Below are 18,400 nucleotides of genomic sequence, written 5' to 3'. Positions count from 1 at the left end.
CTTGGATGTCTAACAGCAGATTCAGACAATGTCTTCCCTCTGATGAAGAACACTCAGACTCTCTAAGTTTTAAAACACATTTAATGATGTGTGTCTTTAAGAGCAACAAGTATCTCAAATCAACCATGGTCCTGAGGTCGGTTATCAGAGTTCCCAAGCAAATTCTACAGTAGAAGACTTGGCCATCTATGCAAGTTAAATTTTACCAATATTTATCCCCCTCTGCTATTGGGTTCCCATTTTTCAGAAAAAGTAACTGTGAAATACACCAACAAATACACAGTTCTGCATTTTAACTATTCTACATGTGGAACAGAACTTACACTGCCTAAAATAAAATGTGAACACCAACAAATACTTACCAGCTACTGGTGACTTTTTGAAAGACAGGTGTGCATGATGTATGATGGGTACTAAGTTTTGTACACATTCTTTGCTGTACACCAGTAATAAATCTTTCAGCAGCTCTGAAATGAGAAGAATAGTCAGATGCAATTACCATTCAGTAGAAATACAAAGGCTTCTGTGTGTGGGTTTAGAAATCTGAAGAATAGAAACATGAAGGAAAAACAACAGCTTGAAAAATGTTACTTTCCAAGAGCCTCTGGTATCCAGATTTGTCATCACCTTCACGTATCAAAACCATACATGTTAATAATTTACATTTCATTGAGATTTTGATTCTTTCTACAACCAAATTGATGGTGATCCTTTGTATTGCAATATTTTCTGAGAACAGCTGTGATCTGACCCTAGAAGGAAAGACCTGTACTAACACCAATTAATGTTACTTACCAATACATTCATGCCTTAGTTCATCAGGGTTATATGGATTTAATAAACTGAGTAATTTCCTAGCCAAGTCCATCCTCTCTTTCCAATTGTACAATGCTTGCTTCACTTCTGACAGGGAGAAGAAAGAAACTCTGTCATTTTAACGATTCTAACAATTCACAATTAACATGGGTTGGGGGGCGAGGTGGGGCGAGGGAGACAATGCTTGCTTCACTTCTGACAGGGAGAAGAAAGAAACTGTCATTTTAATGATTCTAACAATTCACAATTAACATGGGTTGGGGGGCGAGGTGGGGGGGGGGGGAGACAATGCTTGCTTCACTTCTGACAGGGAGAAGAAAGAAACTGTCATTTTAATGATTCTAACAATTCACAATTAACAAGGGTTGGGGGGCGAGGTGGGGGGGGGGGAGACAATGCTTGCTTCACTTCTGACAGAGAGAAGAAAGAAACTCTGTCATTTTAATGATTCTAACAATTCACAATTAACAGGGGTTGGGGGGCGAGGTGGGGGGGGAGACAATGCTTGCTTCACTTCTGACAGGGAGAAGAAAGAAACTGTCATTTTAATGATTCTAACAATTCACAATTAACAAGGGTTGGGGGGCGAGGTGGGGGGGGGAGACAATGCTTGCTTCACTTCTGACAGGGAGAAGAAAGAAACTGTCATTTTAATGATTCTAACAATTCACAATTAACAAGGGTTGGGGGGCGAGGTGGGGGGGGGGGAGACAATGCTTGCTTCACTTCTGACAGGGAGAAGAAAGAAACTGTCATTTTAATGATTCTAACAATTCACAATTAACAAGGGTTGGGGGGCGAGGTGGGGGGGGGAGACAATGCTTGCTTCACTTCTGACAGGGAGAAGAAAGAAACTGTCATTTTAATGATTCTAACAATTCACAATTAACAAGGGTTGGGGGGCGAGGTGGGGGAGGGAGACAATCATTTTAATGAATCTAACAATTCTGTATGTATATGAGTGTGGGTGTGTGTGTGTGTGTGTGTGTGTGTGTGTGTGTGTGTGTGTGTGTGTGTGTGTGTGTGTGTGTGTGTGTGTGTGTGTATAAAAGCATACATTACCTTTAACTTCAGAATAAACCCTAGCACATTTGAAGACAGACCTAGTTATTGCCAACAGTTCTATAAGGTCTCCAAGCACATGACACGCTGTAGCTTCATGATACATCATATGTAAAGTGTTGAATGCCTACAAATACAACATCAAAATGTACGTTATTTACTGAATGCCTACAAATACATCAAAATGTAGTTATCTATTGAATGCCTACAAATACATCAAAATAGTCAGTTATTTACTGAATGACTACAAATACATCAAAATAGTCAGTTATCTATTGAATGCCTACAAATACATCAAAATAGTCAGTTATTTACTGAATGCCTACAAATACATCAAAATGTGGTCATCTATTGAATGCCTACAAATACATAAAAATAGTCAGTTATCTATTGAATGCCTACAAATACAACATCAAAATGTATGTTATTTACTGAATGCCTACAAATACAAATGTATTTGATCATTTCATATGGATTGGTTTTGTGAACTTACGCAGCATGGCTGACAAGCCTTGTAATAATTATCATTACAGCCTGATATGTTTGAGGATATCTGATACCAGTTGTTGTAATTTTGATATATAACTCTCAGACTGGTAACTGAGCCTTCAGTTTACTATTAAACATAGACACAAACTAAAACTATTGTCGCAACATATTGATACAACAGTGATAAGCTATTGAATGGATGTTGGTTGAATCATAGAAGGAGTCGTCTCTTAAAACTAGTTTATTTAGAGTTCCATAAACTTGTAGTGTACTGTTTTGGGGACTTCCAATGTTTACACTATGTTGATCACAGGGTGATTAGAATCAAACAACAGAGGAACTGCTAACACCCACTTGTGTAATCTACCACGTTGACGTACAATAGATTTAGTTTGTGCCTATCTTAGTAAATCGAAGGCTTGATTACCAGAGTCATAATAAATGAAACTTAATATATAACTTACATCTGTTAGTCTACTCAATCCATGGTTACATATTACAACAAAGCGGTCACGATTGTCTTCTATGAGAATCCGAAAAGCACTACAAAAAAAAAAATCAAAATTAATCCTTTACTTTACTTTACTTTTCCTGTTCTCTTTAAATAAAAAATGACAGAACTCTTCATCTGTGTTGACAGCAAAAACTCTTCTGGATATTCAAATATAAGACGACAACTGATTAATATGACTCTACTTTGGCTATCTTTCAATACTTTCATACTGACTTACTACGTCATTTCCATTTTTTTCCCTTCAAAAACAATTTTATAATCTATATCAACTTATATATCATGTTACAATTTCAGACAGAAAATACAAATTACTGTCCGGTGTAATAAAATACCTCAGAAAATCAGTAAACATTTCTAAAATTTCCAAACATTACGGTGACGGAGGTTGAATAGTAGTTCTACACAGCACAGTATCGTTGCTCTCTTGTAATTTGAAATCTCTTGAAATTTGAAATCTCTTGAATTTGAAATCTCTTGAATTTGAAATCTCTTGAAATTTGAAATCTCTTGAAATTTGAAATCTCTTGAATTTGAAATCTCTTGAAATTTGAAATCTTGAAATTTGAATCTCTTGAAATTTGAAATTTCTTGAAATTTGAAATCTCTTGAAATTTGAAATCTCTTGAAATTTGAATCTCTTGAAATTTGAAATTTCTTGAAATTTGAAATCTCTTGAAATTTGAAATCTCTTATAATTTGAAATCTCTTATAATTTGAAATCTCCTAAAATTTGAAATCTCTTAAAATTTGAAATCTCTTGAAATTTGATTACCTGATTAAGGTTGTCCAGCAAGATGTTCTCTCTAAACATTCTACATAGCATAGTAACGTTGCTCTCTTGAAATTTGAAATCTCTTGAAGCTCCTGTTCATTCATCCCTGATCTCTTGGCAACAAACAACTTCATCAAACGAAATAGTTCATCTACTGCCTGAAATACAACAACAACCACGACAACAATATGATGAGACTTCGCTATTATTGACTTTGTCAAGCAGACTGTCACTGATTTTGCTCGACAAGTGAAAAGGAATAATTTTTCTCAAAATTGACTATTTTCATAGATTTTTATGTCCATGTAGTGGGGACGTTGCTTTTTTACTTCCAATGATCGCAGGAGAATGTAGTTTTCATGTTTCAGTGTCTATGTCACATTTCTGAATGTACATGCAGCACATTGAAAGAGCCTGGCAATGCTTGGTGAGTATCATACCATTGTCCCCAACACATTTTGATCAAATTTCTATATTTCTGTCAAAACACTTGAATTCACCCATCAATTCTTTACCACACATCGATTCAGTTACCAATTTTGAGTTTGTGCACCGAGTTTAATTTTAAATAAATGCTCTGCAAAATGAACAATGTGTGTGGCTGCTATCAAAGCCATTCAATCACTGAGCATGTACATTACTTTGTGTACATATCGTTACATATTTTACAAACATTTATGGAGTGAAGTTTTTGAGAACAGTTCTGGCACATTTCAACCATACCTAAACAAAAATTGTTAATCTCATAAAAAAAATCCAATCTTGCATAACTTACCGTTGGATACTGACTAGCATATGGAGTTAAATTCTTGAAAGCCCATTGTAAATTCTGATGTCCAGCTAACTGTCTTGTAAATGACGGTGACTGTTGACAACACAGTCGTAATAATCCATAATACGCCGGCAGCATAACACGGTTGAACATTATGACTTCCTGGTCATCGTGATCAGCACTGAAAGTGAATTTAGAGATATGACGATTGCAAAACTTTAAAATCAAGTCCTAAAATAGTGACAAAGTGAGTTGCCTATTTATATAAATCATTATCATTACAAATGTTTTGAAAACAAGTGTCACGAAGATTTCAATATTTTCTCCACTTCAGAGAAATCACAGTGCAACACCATCATTGCCACCCAGGCCGCCATGCTTAGCAGGTTTCTACCGTGCTTCAAATTTGTTCTACCATCCTTCGAGTTTTACAGTAATAGTCATCTTTTGAATGATAAAATCATAATAATACTATCACATGAAAAGAAATGGCTGACCGCAAAGTCCATGTGTGTATGTGTTAAATGTAAACATGTCAGAGTATCTTGTAGTAGTTCTGAATAATTTACATCGTATATTCAGCTGAACTACTACAAGAAATGATTCCAGAGTGAGGACACGTGTCTGGTTGTACGTTAGAGTGCGTTTCAATGTGGAAGATATGCTAATCATTATGCTAATAATTATCACGTTATCAAAAGGTAAATTAGTATTAATACAAATTAACCATCATCCTTGTAATCTATCCTACGAAGAAGACTAGATTTGTAAAACTTCAACAATTAAGACTGAAGACAAACATAGTTAACTTACAGAATATAATTGAAAGCTATGTTTCTGGTTACTGTTGGATTCTCAATAATCAACTTGACATTCTCTGGACAGTCACAGCAAACATTATACCAGAACAGGAGTAGAGCCTATGAAGAATGAAGTAAAATTATCAATTACTGTCTTTATGTTCACAATTGTTAGTGTTCCATCCATCAAGGCCAACTATGGCATATACCATTCTCCATATACATTATTTGCAGTGAGCCTGCAAATAAAAGTCAACTTCTTTTTTGTTTTGGGTCAAAATGATTAAAAATGGGATTTTGTGAGTCACAGCATAGTATTAAACGGATAGGGAAAATTTTCCATGCCACAAGAAATTGGTGTGCATAAGCACTGATTATTGTAGCCTTTCCTTCCATTGTTGTCGTATGGCAGGCATGCATTCTCATGTGCTGCACCCCTATCTATGGAATGCACTGCCATTGGAAATACAACAAAAAAACAACAGCTAATGCCTTCAAAAAGAGCTTAAAGATACATCTATTCTCCAGAGCATTCTAACTGTACAGTGTCTCTGAACTCTACATTGTAGTGGAAACTGACACTTTATAAATTCACACCTTGATTGATTGATAACATGTCTGACACTACCTCCATATCTCCATGGACTAATGGGAGGTGTAGTTCTCACGAGCTAATAGGTACAGACACACTGATCAAGTCCTCCAGCAGAGATGGTAATAAAGAGAGAATTTTGTCTGTCCTTACCTGTTTATTATGATTGGTAGAAATGGCTGGTTCAGACAGCTTAGGTTGGAACAGATTCCACAGGTCAGTGAAATATGGAGAAAACTAGAATAAAATAAGACAAAATTATAGATTAAAATTGTTTGATGAGAACAATCAGAAACTGTCTACCTTCACATCTATTTGCATATTCAATTTATAATTTATGGTCATATTTAGTTGATTACAGAGCAGAGAAATAAACCCCTCTAAATTACTTTTTTTAAAAGATTCTTGCAACACAATGACCAATATTGAGGTCTTTATGGTTTTCACACTGGCCAATACATACTTGCTGTATTACGATCATAAAAGACAGATACATTACAATAAACAAGCCTTCATTGAAGACACATCCCCCAAATAGTAGACACCTGAAGAAGATTTTCAAGGTCAAAGCTCATATTTGATAATATGTGTTTAGGTACTTGAATGGAGTCACTATGTATTATACATCCAAAGATATGAAGCAAATTGTGAAATTTAACAACAAATATGGCTGTTACTCAGCTATATTTGATTCAGTACAAAACAAAGTGAAGGGTATATGTCTCAAACAGTATGATATTTTTGTGCCAGGTTTGGTTGAAATCGGTTGATGCATGCCTGAGATATGAGGGGGGCATGCATGCACAGATGGGTGGATTTACATATGGACAGAACCCAACACATTAACCCCTCTGGGCAGTGTCCGTTGGGGCTAATAACATAGTATTACTTACCATTAATTTCTCTGTCCTAGACACCAAGCAATAACTCATAAGAGCAAAGTAGGAGACCAACTTCCCTGTGCCATGAACATTGGAATCTAAAAATAAGACAATTATAATAACTGTCAAGAGAGCTATTTTGATTGCCAATGAAATTTGAACTACAAAGAACTGAGATTTTATGAAAACAATGTCTCCTCTACATGTCTCCATGTGAGATAAAATGTGAAAAAAAATTGTAAACATTCAATATACACTTACCTACATACTGTCTAGCTCTGCATAGTAACCTTAGCAACAAACTGTAGATTTGATGTAGTACTACTATGGCATCTGGACTCATCTACAAACAAACAGTTTTACATTTCAAAATTACTTCATGTAAAACAATTTGATGTACTGTATATTATGTGAATAGGTAAATACTCGCTTTGTCATTTCTGTCTGTCTGTCTGTCTGTCTGTCTGTCTGTCTGTCTGTCTGTCTGTCTGTCAGTCAGTCAGTCAGTCAGTCAGTCTTTGTGTACTGTGTGTGTATCATTCTGGTATGACTCTATCATGTAATGCACTGGAAGTTGAAAGTTGCATTTTTATTGTGATTTGTGTAGGAAACTTTCCTTCATTTACAGATTAACTGCCCCTTACAATGTACAAGTGCACCAGTGTCAATACAGCAGTGTCAGACGTACCCTGAGTTCTTTCTGTGGACTGTGTATACTCCTAGCTGACCTGAAAGCTTGTCTGAAGTGATTATCCGGTACTAGAGACACTAGGAGAAAGGCAGCGGCTGAAATGAAAGATGACAAGTTGAACACAATGTGTTATTACAGTTGCTAAGATATGTACAAGTGTTTATGTATAATAAGTTGTTGAGATACTGTGCAAAGTATACTGCAGTTAATGCATGCTATATGTATCAAACAGACAGGAAGGATGCATTTTGTGCATGCTCCCATCTACTTTGTTGGGACTTCATTTAAAAGTGGTGATGACATCAGTTGGCATGTTTGTTTTGATTGATTTTCTAATATCTAAGTCAAAGCAAATGAAGTAAAAAAATAACACCTACTGCAGCATAAGACAGTTTTCGGCTCTTTGCACAGGACTGCAAAGAATGGACAGCAGACTAGACAAGGAATGGCTAGATACCATCCACAGTACTAGTTCTGTCTAGAAATAGAATCTTAATGATCTGTTGCTCAATAACCCACTGGTACTAACTTTTTACAGAACAACTGACACTAAATTTATGACACATCTACTAAGTTCTTAGATACTTACAGTTTCTAACTCTTGGGTTGTTGAATGCTATCAGGAAGTGTTCTACCCAAGTTTCAAGATGTTGTAAGACATAGGTGTGTGCTATTCTATTCCTTGGAGTCTGAGCAGCTAGCCAGTCAAGACATTGTTGAGGACTGCACTCGGCAACCTACAGACAAACATACACAAGGTCAGACATATAAATAAATATGTGCTATTGAAGTCTGAGCAGCTAGCTAGTCAATACATTGTTGGGGACTGCACTCAGCAACCTATATACAGGACAGACAAAGATATTCACTAATAGTTTGACCACATATGACTAGATCTGTAAATGTTGTGAACACAAACTCATCAAATGTTAAATCAATTGCTGGTATTAAAGTTTTCTATGTTAACAGTGTGTTATGGACTCAAGGATGATATTTTCACTACTGTGGTTCTCATTTGGAAGACCAGTAAACAACAAAATGATATATTGACATAAATTTGTCAAATGTAAATTTACATCAATTTGTACCTCTTTTGGAACTTAGCGAGACAAGAAAAATGATAGCTGTATGGTACTGACTATCAGACTGATCAGACAATTTGCGATTGATACTAACTGCACTGTCATGGAAAATAATTGGTTGCTAAATGTGACAATCCAACTACTATCGCGATAAATGATTGTCTATGTAAATTTATGGACTTTAAGTATACTAACCTCCCATATTCTTTGCAGCACCAAGTGTGTAAATGGAGGCATGCCGGGTGGACCACCTGGTATCTCAACTAACATTGACAGTAGTTTGAAGAATGGTTGGGCCACCTGTAAGTAAACAACAACAACATGTAAATAAAACCTTAAAATTGGCATCAATATTGACTTTTAATATATATCCTTGATGCATATAGGATTTTCAGATTACAGTGATCTCATAAAAATAGACTTATATTTTCAGGACAAAACATGGCGTAATGCTTACCTCGGCATTCATCTTAGTGATGGCTGTAAATATCATACCAATTATCTATAAAGAATTCAAATAAACAAAATGTCAGAACAGCTTGCCAGTAGAAATAAGTCTAAAATGCTGCTACACATGACATGCAAACATATCATTGTTACTACCAAATCAGAGTGACTATAGAGTTTCAGTATTAGTCGACACAATGTTTTTAAAGCATTAACATATCGTGCTACGAATGACACAACCAGAAATACAGACGTGTACGCACATAAAATGTTACATTTAACCCTCACAATCAAACAGTTTGAGTTTAAATCTTCATTGTTTCATCTGACGGTGATGTTGATTTGTGTTCAGTGAGATGAAATGTATAATTTTATGCTTGTGTGCTTTCCGTGCCCATGTTTTGTTTTATGTAATTCGGCATATTTTGAAACTCTATAGTCACTCTGGTTTGGTAGTATTATTAAACTGTGCTTTATTTCTAATGGGAGTCTTTCCTGTTTTCATCATTCAACATCTTAATTCAACCAAAATGTTCCACATTCAAGGATTTATGTATTCTGTAAATTTTAATAATCTAGTGCTATCCTTCATGGAATCTTTCAGACCTCTGTTTCAGTCTAGTTCAATGAAGTCTTGAGATGCAATGAGATGAAATTAAAAATTCAACCAAAGCCACCGACACAGTCATTAACATCATGTCTTTGTTAATCAATCACAGACTCCTACCCAATGATAAGTTAGTGTTTATTGGGGGCAGTTACATGATGTCCAAATATGGTATATTTGTCAGCTCAGGATGTTACTTATACATTGTTTACATCATGATAACAGTTGGGGTCTACTAATTTGCATGAGCAACTTTTGGTTCATGATTGAAACAGTTTGACCAGATGGGCTTAGATATGATTCGATACCACATTGGCACCCAGACTAAAATTGTAATGATTTGAACACATGTAGCACTGGTTAAATTGTGGTACAACAGACACACTACTTTCACACTAATTCTTACCTGTTCTGCTAGTCTCTGATTAAACCTACACAAACTAAATATCAGGTTACAGGTCTGCCTAATATTAATACCATCTCGGATTTGTTGATACAGGAATGGGAAACCCTGCAAATAAAACAAAAAGGCAGCTGTTAGTGGCAAGTCTGTTTTCCCCCCCTGACATTTCAATGCCATGAAAGTCCCAGAAAACACAGGAGACAGTCGTTAGCTGCAAGTGTTTCCCTGATTTGTAGATTCAATACACAAATACAAACAGATGAAACTACCTCACATAGTATATCGATGATTGATAACAATATCTTTGCATCATGGGTATATTTTGATATTTTGTGCACAAGCACAATTTCTGGAATATCAACGTTTTATTGACACCAGTGATGCACATACAATCATCCCAGCATTATTCACTGTTGCTACTGTCACATTCATTCATTGAATCTCACAGTATCTGTCCAGAGCTAAGAAAGCGGCACAGCTTTGAAAAGGGGTAGATTGGTATTGTTTTCTCATCTGCCATGCCATATATGGTATGCTAAGATATGTCAGTCACATACTCAAATGAATAATGTGTTAAGTTCAGTCATATCTCACTCTAGCATGACATTTTATCATCATCATCATCATCATCATCATCATCATCATCATCATCATCATCATCATCATCATCATCATCATCATCATCATCATCATCATCATCATCATCATCATCATCATCATCATCATCATCATCATCATCATCATCATCATCATCATCATCATCATCATCATCATCATCATCATCATCATCATCATCATCATCATCATCATCATCATCTTCTTCTTCTTCTTCTTCTTCTTCTTCTTCTTCTTCTTCTTCTTCTTCTTCTCATTTTCTTTCCAGCTTACCTTTCCACCTGTGAGTAAAGCAAAGTCACTCTGTGCTAACATAAGTCTTTGTCTCTTCTCTCCACGTGATGCTTCCACCAATGTGGCAATTAAAGCTATCATTTTCTCAAGCGATGCAGGACGGTATTTCTCTTCGGATAATGACACAACATCCTCCTCCTCTTCATCATCATCCTGGTCGTCATCGGATACGACCTCGACCTGCAAGATAAGATGTAACCAGTGAAGACTGAGTGGAAGATTTCAATGGGCCCAATACAATGGATTCAAGACTTATGAGTGTATGCAATACTGCTACCCCGGGATTGTTACAATATTATGTCACTAAAATGACAACTGGAGTAGCAATACACAAGATCAAAAACAGACATTGCAGCACCTATTCAACTACGCATAGGCACGGTCTGTAAGTCTGCTCTCCCAAGAAGACCTCTAATTTTTAGAAAACTACTACGCGACTACTACTCACATAATCTGGAGCTTTGGATCCCAGGTAAAAATTCACCATAATTGTAATTGCTTCTATAGACAATAAGAAATTGCACTGTAGAGAAAACAAAATAATTATATCATTAGTCAATCAATCAATCAATCAATCAACCAACCAATCAATCAATCAATCAATCAATCAAAAACATTCATACAACACCTGAATCCAGTATGTAGTAATGTTCAAAGGCCCTGAATAAGTAACCAAATATGGTTGTTTAAAATGCCCTTTCAAAAAGATGGATCATTACGTCTTTCCTGAATTTCTTGAGAGTGAGTAACTGACGTAGTTCAACAGGTAGAGTGTTTCGTAACAGTGGGCTGGCATGTGAAAATGAACGTTAGTGACACATGTAACACTGGATCATACACAACAAAAATGCTTAGGTGAAAAACTGGAAATGGTTGGAACACATGATTACATATCCCTTTCAATCAATGAGAAAAGAAGTGGTGAAGGAGAGATTAACAAGTCTTCCATACGCCCATAAAAGTGTACTAAAAATTATATTTTAGACAAATATGGTTATCCAGCAGTCAAAAGTAAATACATGGGAAGTATATCTATTGGTATTGGTATTGGTATCTATTACATGATATGGAACTTACCTCTGATTCTCCCATCCTAGCAAAGTCATACAGCAATGAAAAGTACTCTGTCAAATGTTTGAAATGTGGCTTTGAACCATGCTCAATCTGAAATTAAGAGTAAGATAAAGTCAACCCATCCTTATATATAAAGATAGTGGGCACTGCTATATAATCTATGCAATCTCATTGCTAATGCTACAGCAAATGAACAATGTATGATATAAAGCCATCTCACATTTACTGCAAACTCAATTCGTGTACAAACTCAAATACAAAGTTTAATACACTCTGAATGTGGTCATGCTGTACAGTGAATTTCCAGGTGAAATCGTCACAATACTTGGAATTTGCTGAACATGGTGGGTCTATAAATGGAATAGTGTCTGGGTTTAGCACATAACATTGTCAGAATATTAATTTCTACAAAGATCATTTGAAATTCTGACTCCTTCAATCTTGCCATATACACTACATACTACTTTGTCTGAAAGTTTGAAAACTTCTACCACTGTTGACTGTATGTGGGAAACACACTGACAAATTATCAAACTGTTGCCAGCAGGATTCTAGGTCAGTGTAATGTTCCAAGAGAACCTTCTGAAATCTAGATAGAGTATTAAAACTTACAATGGAAAGAAGTCTCTTGATAAACCTTGTAACACAGGAATAGTTGCCTATCTCTTCAGGAGGAATATCCATGTCTTCGTCCCTACAATTAAGACAGGTGAATACAAACAAATCAAATATCAACATCAACATCATATCAGCCATACAATTGCCTTGTCACAGCTTGATTTACTCGACAGTGTGTTTGCTAAGGGCTGGGAACCCTCGTATTAACAGGAGGGAGCAAATCGGGTAATACTGGCATAGTTTCCAATACCATAATTTTGATGGGGAACCCTGGTAAAATGACAGGAGAACTCAGGTAGATTTTACCTACTTTAATACTCCCCTTTGTTGTTTCCCTTAGAACAGTTGAACTTAAAGCAATAAATGCATGTGGAGTACTTAGAGCTTCATTCAATCATTTTATAAACCCTAATACACCCTATATATTGCATATCAGACTTGAAAGGGTTAAAGTTGGCTGTGTACTTGCTCATGTAGGAGCTAATTAAAAGAGTTTTGTTTGTACCGCCCAGTTGAAGTTTCACTACATGTTGTCATTATTTTATTTAGAAAATACAGGGAATGTAAGAAAAAGTTGCTAACTTTGGTTTAGGGTTGTTAGTTTGAGTAGACAGGGCAATAAATGTTAGGTTTTTTTTCCACTTGAACACTGTTGAGAGTAATGGGAGGGTGGGTGCAGGTTTTCAAAGGGAACTTTTCCAAAGTAGTTAAATAGTGAGGGGCTAGTTCCAACATATTTATGAGAAAACTTGAAGACTTAAAAGGTGAGACATATACTTACTCATCTAAGATAGGATGTAAATAGAGAGGGGCGTGTCTATCTCTTAGCTGCTGCATCACATGTACACACAACCGTTGAAACATCTGTAAATAAGTCAGAATAAATCAGATGCTGTCACATCAGAACAATATCCCCACTGAAGAAACATGGCACAAATATTCTGGCAAGGCAGAAAAATGCAGGTAATCTTGCCAACTACAATAAGATTTCACTATCAACAAGTCTGCACTTCAACATTCATAATACCTGTATAACAGAATGAAGTGATAATATAGTTGACATACCTGTCTCACAATCTGATTAGGACATCTGATAAGTATCTGCATTGGCCAGCAGTCATCATTAGCCATGGAATCTAAGAACCACTGTAAGAAAGACATGTGTACCAATTGTGAATGGTAATATACATTGTACAGTGAAATTATACAGGTTTGTAAACACTCCCATATCTTTTATCAAGCTTACATTTCTGACTCTGAGAAGACATCAAATTTAGTGTTATGAGTAGAATTCCTTCCTGACGTACAACATTTGATGCTATTTGGTATTTAATCACTACATGACTGATTCATGTGACAATAATCTTTATGGCCCAGACATGGGTTTTGCAGACCGAGGTTGTACAGCAGAAGGGTCTGACTTAAGGGCTGTAAAGGTTTTATCATATACCCCATGTAATGGCACGGAAACATTATTGAAAAACATAATTACATCCTACTATTTTATTCGCAAAAATGTAAATGTGAAGAAATTAGCATAGCCAAATCACCGAGCGACGGGATATCAGTAAGTGCACAATTTGCCATATTTGGGCAAAGTGTACCGGGCCATGATACGAAAAATTATTGCCTGAGTTAGTTGCATGTGTTCTCCATTGCATTGCATTTGAAGTGATACTGGGTATACGATAATAACGTTTACGCAACTCTGTTTTTTTGGGGATATTTGCGATGTAACTCACCTCACAAGCAGCAGGACATGTGTTGAAATGTTTAGTCATCAGTTCTATCCATTGTAACATGGTAGGTTTCTCCTTCGCATGGATCAAAGTTTCCAATACAAAGGTTGTACTCAGCTGTAACACAACATAGATAAGTTATAACAATATTGAAAGTAACGTGTACAGTTATTTAGTCTTGTATCACAATTTGTTTGTACTTCAATCTTTACAATTTATACCGGAATCCACTCATCCAAAAAGTCATCCATGGATGACTATTCAACAAGTGGGTATGGGTGATTTCACTTTCACAGTGGAAAAAATTCTGATTCCTTGTTGATATGCTTATTGTCAGGTTTAGATTGTAACTTTTATTTCAAATAAAGTAAATACAACAACAACAACAACAACAAGACAAAAATTGACACTAGAGAAAAGTATACGAATGGCATACTTGGTACGTATGACATGAATGAGTACGAGTACATCCCAATGAGTGCAATGAGGATGTGCAAACATGACGTTGATTGCTGTATATGTACTATGTGGTGACTCAAAAATGTCCATTTGGTTTGTCAGTAAGTCTTATATGACATGAACTTTTTTTATCTTTCATCAGTAGTTTTGACAGAATCAGTTTTAGTAATATGAAGTAGTGACACAGTCCTTAAAGCCTGTACAGCATAACTTGTATAATAATAATCTTTATTTATACTGGATAGTTCTTTAAGCATATAAACACTTGTCTCCCAAGAAGTCCAGTGAGGGCCATCCCTCATGGGTTCAGTGTTCTGACCCCCAGTGGCAAACACACAACCCTCATTTGAATGGGTTATATTCACACTCATTGAGTTGAGAATGAAGTCACATCATTTTTTAAACTCAACATGGCCATAAATGAAAATTTGAATCAATTTAGGTCATCTATATCTACCAGCGTATGCACATGTAACAACTAAAACTAGAACTGGAGAGAAAGTAAGTATGAAACTACAAATACCTGTGCAGCCATGAGTTGTACTTGTTTTGGTTCAGGTAATGTACTGGGTATGTAACTACACATATACCACATAAAATTCACATAGGCATGGTCAAAGATATTCTTGTCCTGTTGAAACTGCATGTTGTCTTTCCAGATCCACTAAAAACAAATCAAGGTTTATGAAGATTTTTTAGACATATAGTAAACCATGACAAGATAGTTCACTAGTGATGAAATATCCATTGGACTTGTGCGACATTTGAAATTTGATCCATACACCACACTTTAAAGACTAGCATGAGAGATACAAATCATTTGCTCTTTATAACAAGTTTCTACAGCAGTTATTTCTTATGTTTTTGGCTTTGGTTTAGCGGCTATGATAATGACTCTCCATCTTATCATACATGTATATTAATTAGGTCCCACTCACCTCTGAAAGGTCTTGAGAGAGGTCAATATTTGGCACTGGTTTATTTCGCACATTTTCATCAGGTTCACAACGTTCGTAGAACAGCATGTATGCACTGTGTGTCTACAATAGAAACATCATGTACAAACCATCACAAAACTATTACAAATTTAAACATTGCAACAACTTGCCAACAATACATGTATATACAGTCAATATACGGTCAAAGTTCAAAACATCTAGAGCAATATATTGTGAGTTTTATGGAAACTCTACGAGGTAACTATCTCACCTATTTCCTGTAATTAGCAGCTCATCAACAGTTTGTTAAAGGCCCATGATTCAATCCCAAGTTCTCAAATTAGTGTTATCTTAGCTGTGGAGTCACAAGGATCAGACACGTTTATCCTTTTTGTTCTAGACCAACTATTTCTATACCTCTGCCAGACAACTGTTCTTCAAACCTAGATTTTACTCAGTCTGAACTTGGCCTTTAAACTTTGTGTCTGAGAGTACGAGTATGCTGGCTATATAAGATACTTCAACGCCTTGAAACCAATCCCAACAAACTGACCTGGCAATACTATACAACAGTCGCATTTCTTACCTTCTCAAAGGAGAAATCCATGAATTTATCTGTGACTGAATCATAGGTTTTAGTCTGAAAAATAAAAAAACCCAGTTATTAGTTTGCTATGACAGCTGTGTACAGTATATGAATCCACAGCCCCTACTCTATGGTGAATCTAATACCAGTACTCAAGTCTAATATGGAAAGCTTTGAATTCATTGTTAGCTTAATTTGACAAATGTTTCGGCTAAGAACATCTTGAAAGGTAGTAGACTTGCATTTAAATTATACTAGACATGTTTTCCATTCTCACAACACAATCACAGTTTACTGCAACCCTAGGAGGATAAACTACTTGTAGATGTGTATACTCACTGTCATTTCTCCACCAAAACACTCTGAAGCAATCTGAGTTGGATCAAAGTGTTTGACTTCAGCATCATTGAACATAAACCATTTGTCAGGTTTGCCATCTTTTCTGTGAATCTTATCCCTTATAAAGCTGTAATAGTGACCACCATCAGCTGTACCAGTGTGTACAGTCACACCTATCAAGTCATATACATACTTGTTGGCATCCTCTACTTTGGCTTCAGTACCTGTTGATAAAACACACAGCACTATTTATTGCCCCTGTTTACTTACAGCTAAAACGATGTTGGTTTGGTGTTTTACTCGTGTAACATGACATTCTTTACACACACTTGGACAACTTCTAATGCAAAAGAAACAATTACATACGTGCTGTGCACAGTTTAGATGTAGAAGTAGTCAAGTTGAAATGTTGATTATCAGTTAGAAAATAAACAATTGCAGCCATTAAAATTATCAAGTCCATGTTTTCATTAGAAACCTGTTTTTACTGCACTGTGAAGGAATAGCAATGCTCATCACTTTTTGATGTGATTGGGCAAAGGATCGTACTGTGTTTGTTGTCTCTTTGTTATTGTTAGTCTAGAGTTGAAATATGTCTATCTTTGTCAAAAATGTAATGTCCCATAAGTGAAACACCAAACCAACATCATTTCTACTGTAATTTCACAATCTAACAAGGATGCAATCTAAAACTATTATTGTGAAGTGTTGACTAATATATCGACATATATTGATGCATAGACCTTACACGAAAGGGACGCATAGGGTATATGGTTAGTGTAATGACAGTAACAGTAGGACAGTGTCTCTGATAGTGAATTTTTCTCAAGTGGTAGAACTCAAGTAGTGGAACAGCCAACCAAAAGAATGGTTGCGGTGGAACTCAAGTAGTGGAACAGCCAACCAAAAGAATGGTTGCGGTGGAACTTGAGTGGTGGAACAGCCAACCAAAAGAATGGTTGCGGTGGAACTTGAGTGGTGGAACAGCCAACCAAAAGAATGGTTGCGGTGGAACTTGAGTGGTGGAACAGCCAACCAAAAGAATGGTTGCGGTGGAACTTGAGTGGTGGAACAGCCAACCTGTTCTGATGAGTCTATGGGAAAACCCATGAAGCATTTCTTTTTTTGTTTATTTTCTAGATCTTCAAATGTGTACACTCTTTTAATTACGGGTTATTAGATTTGATTTCCAAAGATTTTGAACACATGCTTTTTAACGCTGGCGTAATTATAAAAGTGGCAAGCATTGTCTTTGCTCTGTAGACAGGCAATTTTATCTTTACCTTGACTGTCTGGCATTAGTGCTTCCTCTGTGTATCCATACATATCCAGTTTGAATGGAAATGAGAAGTGTGTATTGACTTTCTCCTTCATCATGGTTATCATGTTGAATGTATATCTCATGGTATTGAAAGACAGTATGCGTGGTAATGTCTTGAAACATGCCCTGTCAACAATGGAGACTTTCATTAGAGAACATTACAGAATGGTGTCTCCAGAATACACTGTGACATCTGTAACTGTAACTATGCCCATGGAAGATATAATGAATAGTTATACAACTGCTAACATCGCAAGCATTGATGAACAGATTCTGTTACAAACAGCAAAAGTAAACAAGTGAATTGGATTTATAATGCTTGGCACAGCATGTTGGAACAGCAGAGACTTGTTTTACATTTCATGGTTTCATAAGAACAGTTTTATGGCCTCTTTGCATGTACATAAATCTCCAGGGGAACTTTAAATCTGTTTGTGTACGTGAACTATTATGTAAAGAGGCCATACAACTGTTTTTATCAAATGATAG

At 36.0% G+C, this 18,400-nt stretch overlaps 1 protein-coding gene across 2 annotated transcripts in view; it reads right to left on the bottom strand.

Annotated features, from left to right (window-relative positions):
• The window catches only part of LOC144453643 (ubiquitin carboxyl-terminal hydrolase 34-like), a 63,234-nt gene that overhangs the window by 7,210 nt on the left and 37,624 nt on the right, over nt 1–18,400 (bottom strand). The window contains exons 45-71 of one of the 2 annotated variants that reach the window (XM_078144970.1): nt 17,856–18,037; nt 16,591–16,799; nt 16,252–16,305; nt 15,666–15,767; nt 15,251–15,391; nt 14,272–14,385; nt 13,595–13,675; nt 13,311–13,393; nt 12,524–12,605; nt 11,915–12,001; nt 11,286–11,360; nt 10,817–11,017; nt 9,932–10,036; nt 8,929–8,973; nt 8,667–8,771; nt 7,979–8,126; nt 7,387–7,484; nt 6,960–7,041; nt 6,711–6,796; nt 5,971–6,054; nt 5,239–5,345; nt 4,429–4,606; nt 3,654–3,811; nt 2,832–2,910; nt 1,868–2,005; nt 796–907; nt 363–467 (exon numbers count right to left, since the gene is read on the bottom strand). In XM_078144970.1, coding sequence (XP_078001096.1) covers nt 363–467; nt 796–907; nt 1,868–2,005; nt 2,832–2,910; nt 3,654–3,811; nt 4,429–4,606; nt 5,239–5,345; nt 5,971–6,054; nt 6,711–6,796; nt 6,960–7,041; nt 7,387–7,484; nt 7,979–8,126; nt 8,667–8,771; nt 8,929–8,973; nt 9,932–10,036; nt 10,817–11,017; nt 11,286–11,360; nt 11,915–12,001; nt 12,524–12,605; nt 13,311–13,393; nt 13,595–13,675; nt 14,272–14,385; nt 15,251–15,391; nt 15,666–15,767; nt 16,252–16,305; nt 16,591–16,799; nt 17,856–18,037 — 3,041 coding nt within the window. Of the gene's footprint in view, nt 1–362; nt 468–795; nt 908–1,867; nt 2,006–2,831; nt 2,911–3,653; nt 3,812–4,428; nt 4,607–5,238; nt 5,346–5,970; nt 6,055–6,710; nt 6,797–6,959; nt 7,042–7,386; nt 7,485–7,978; nt 8,127–8,666; nt 8,772–8,928; nt 8,974–9,931; nt 10,037–10,816; nt 11,018–11,285; nt 11,361–11,914; nt 12,002–12,523; nt 12,606–13,310; nt 13,394–13,594; nt 13,676–14,271; nt 14,386–15,250; nt 15,392–15,665; nt 15,768–16,251; nt 16,306–16,590; nt 16,815–17,855; nt 18,038–18,400 lie in introns of both variants that reach the window. The other variant, XM_078144971.1, reaches the window with a different exon arrangement.

Source organism: Glandiceps talaboti, chromosome 2 (assembly GCF_964340395.1).
Source record: "Glandiceps talaboti chromosome 2, keGlaTala1.1, whole genome shotgun sequence".
In the NCBI taxonomy this organism is placed as follows: domain Eukaryota; kingdom Metazoa; phylum Hemichordata; class Enteropneusta; family Spengelidae; genus Glandiceps; species Glandiceps talaboti.
Note: the sequence above shows the minus strand (reverse complement) of the source record. Positions and strands in the feature narration are given on the sequence as shown.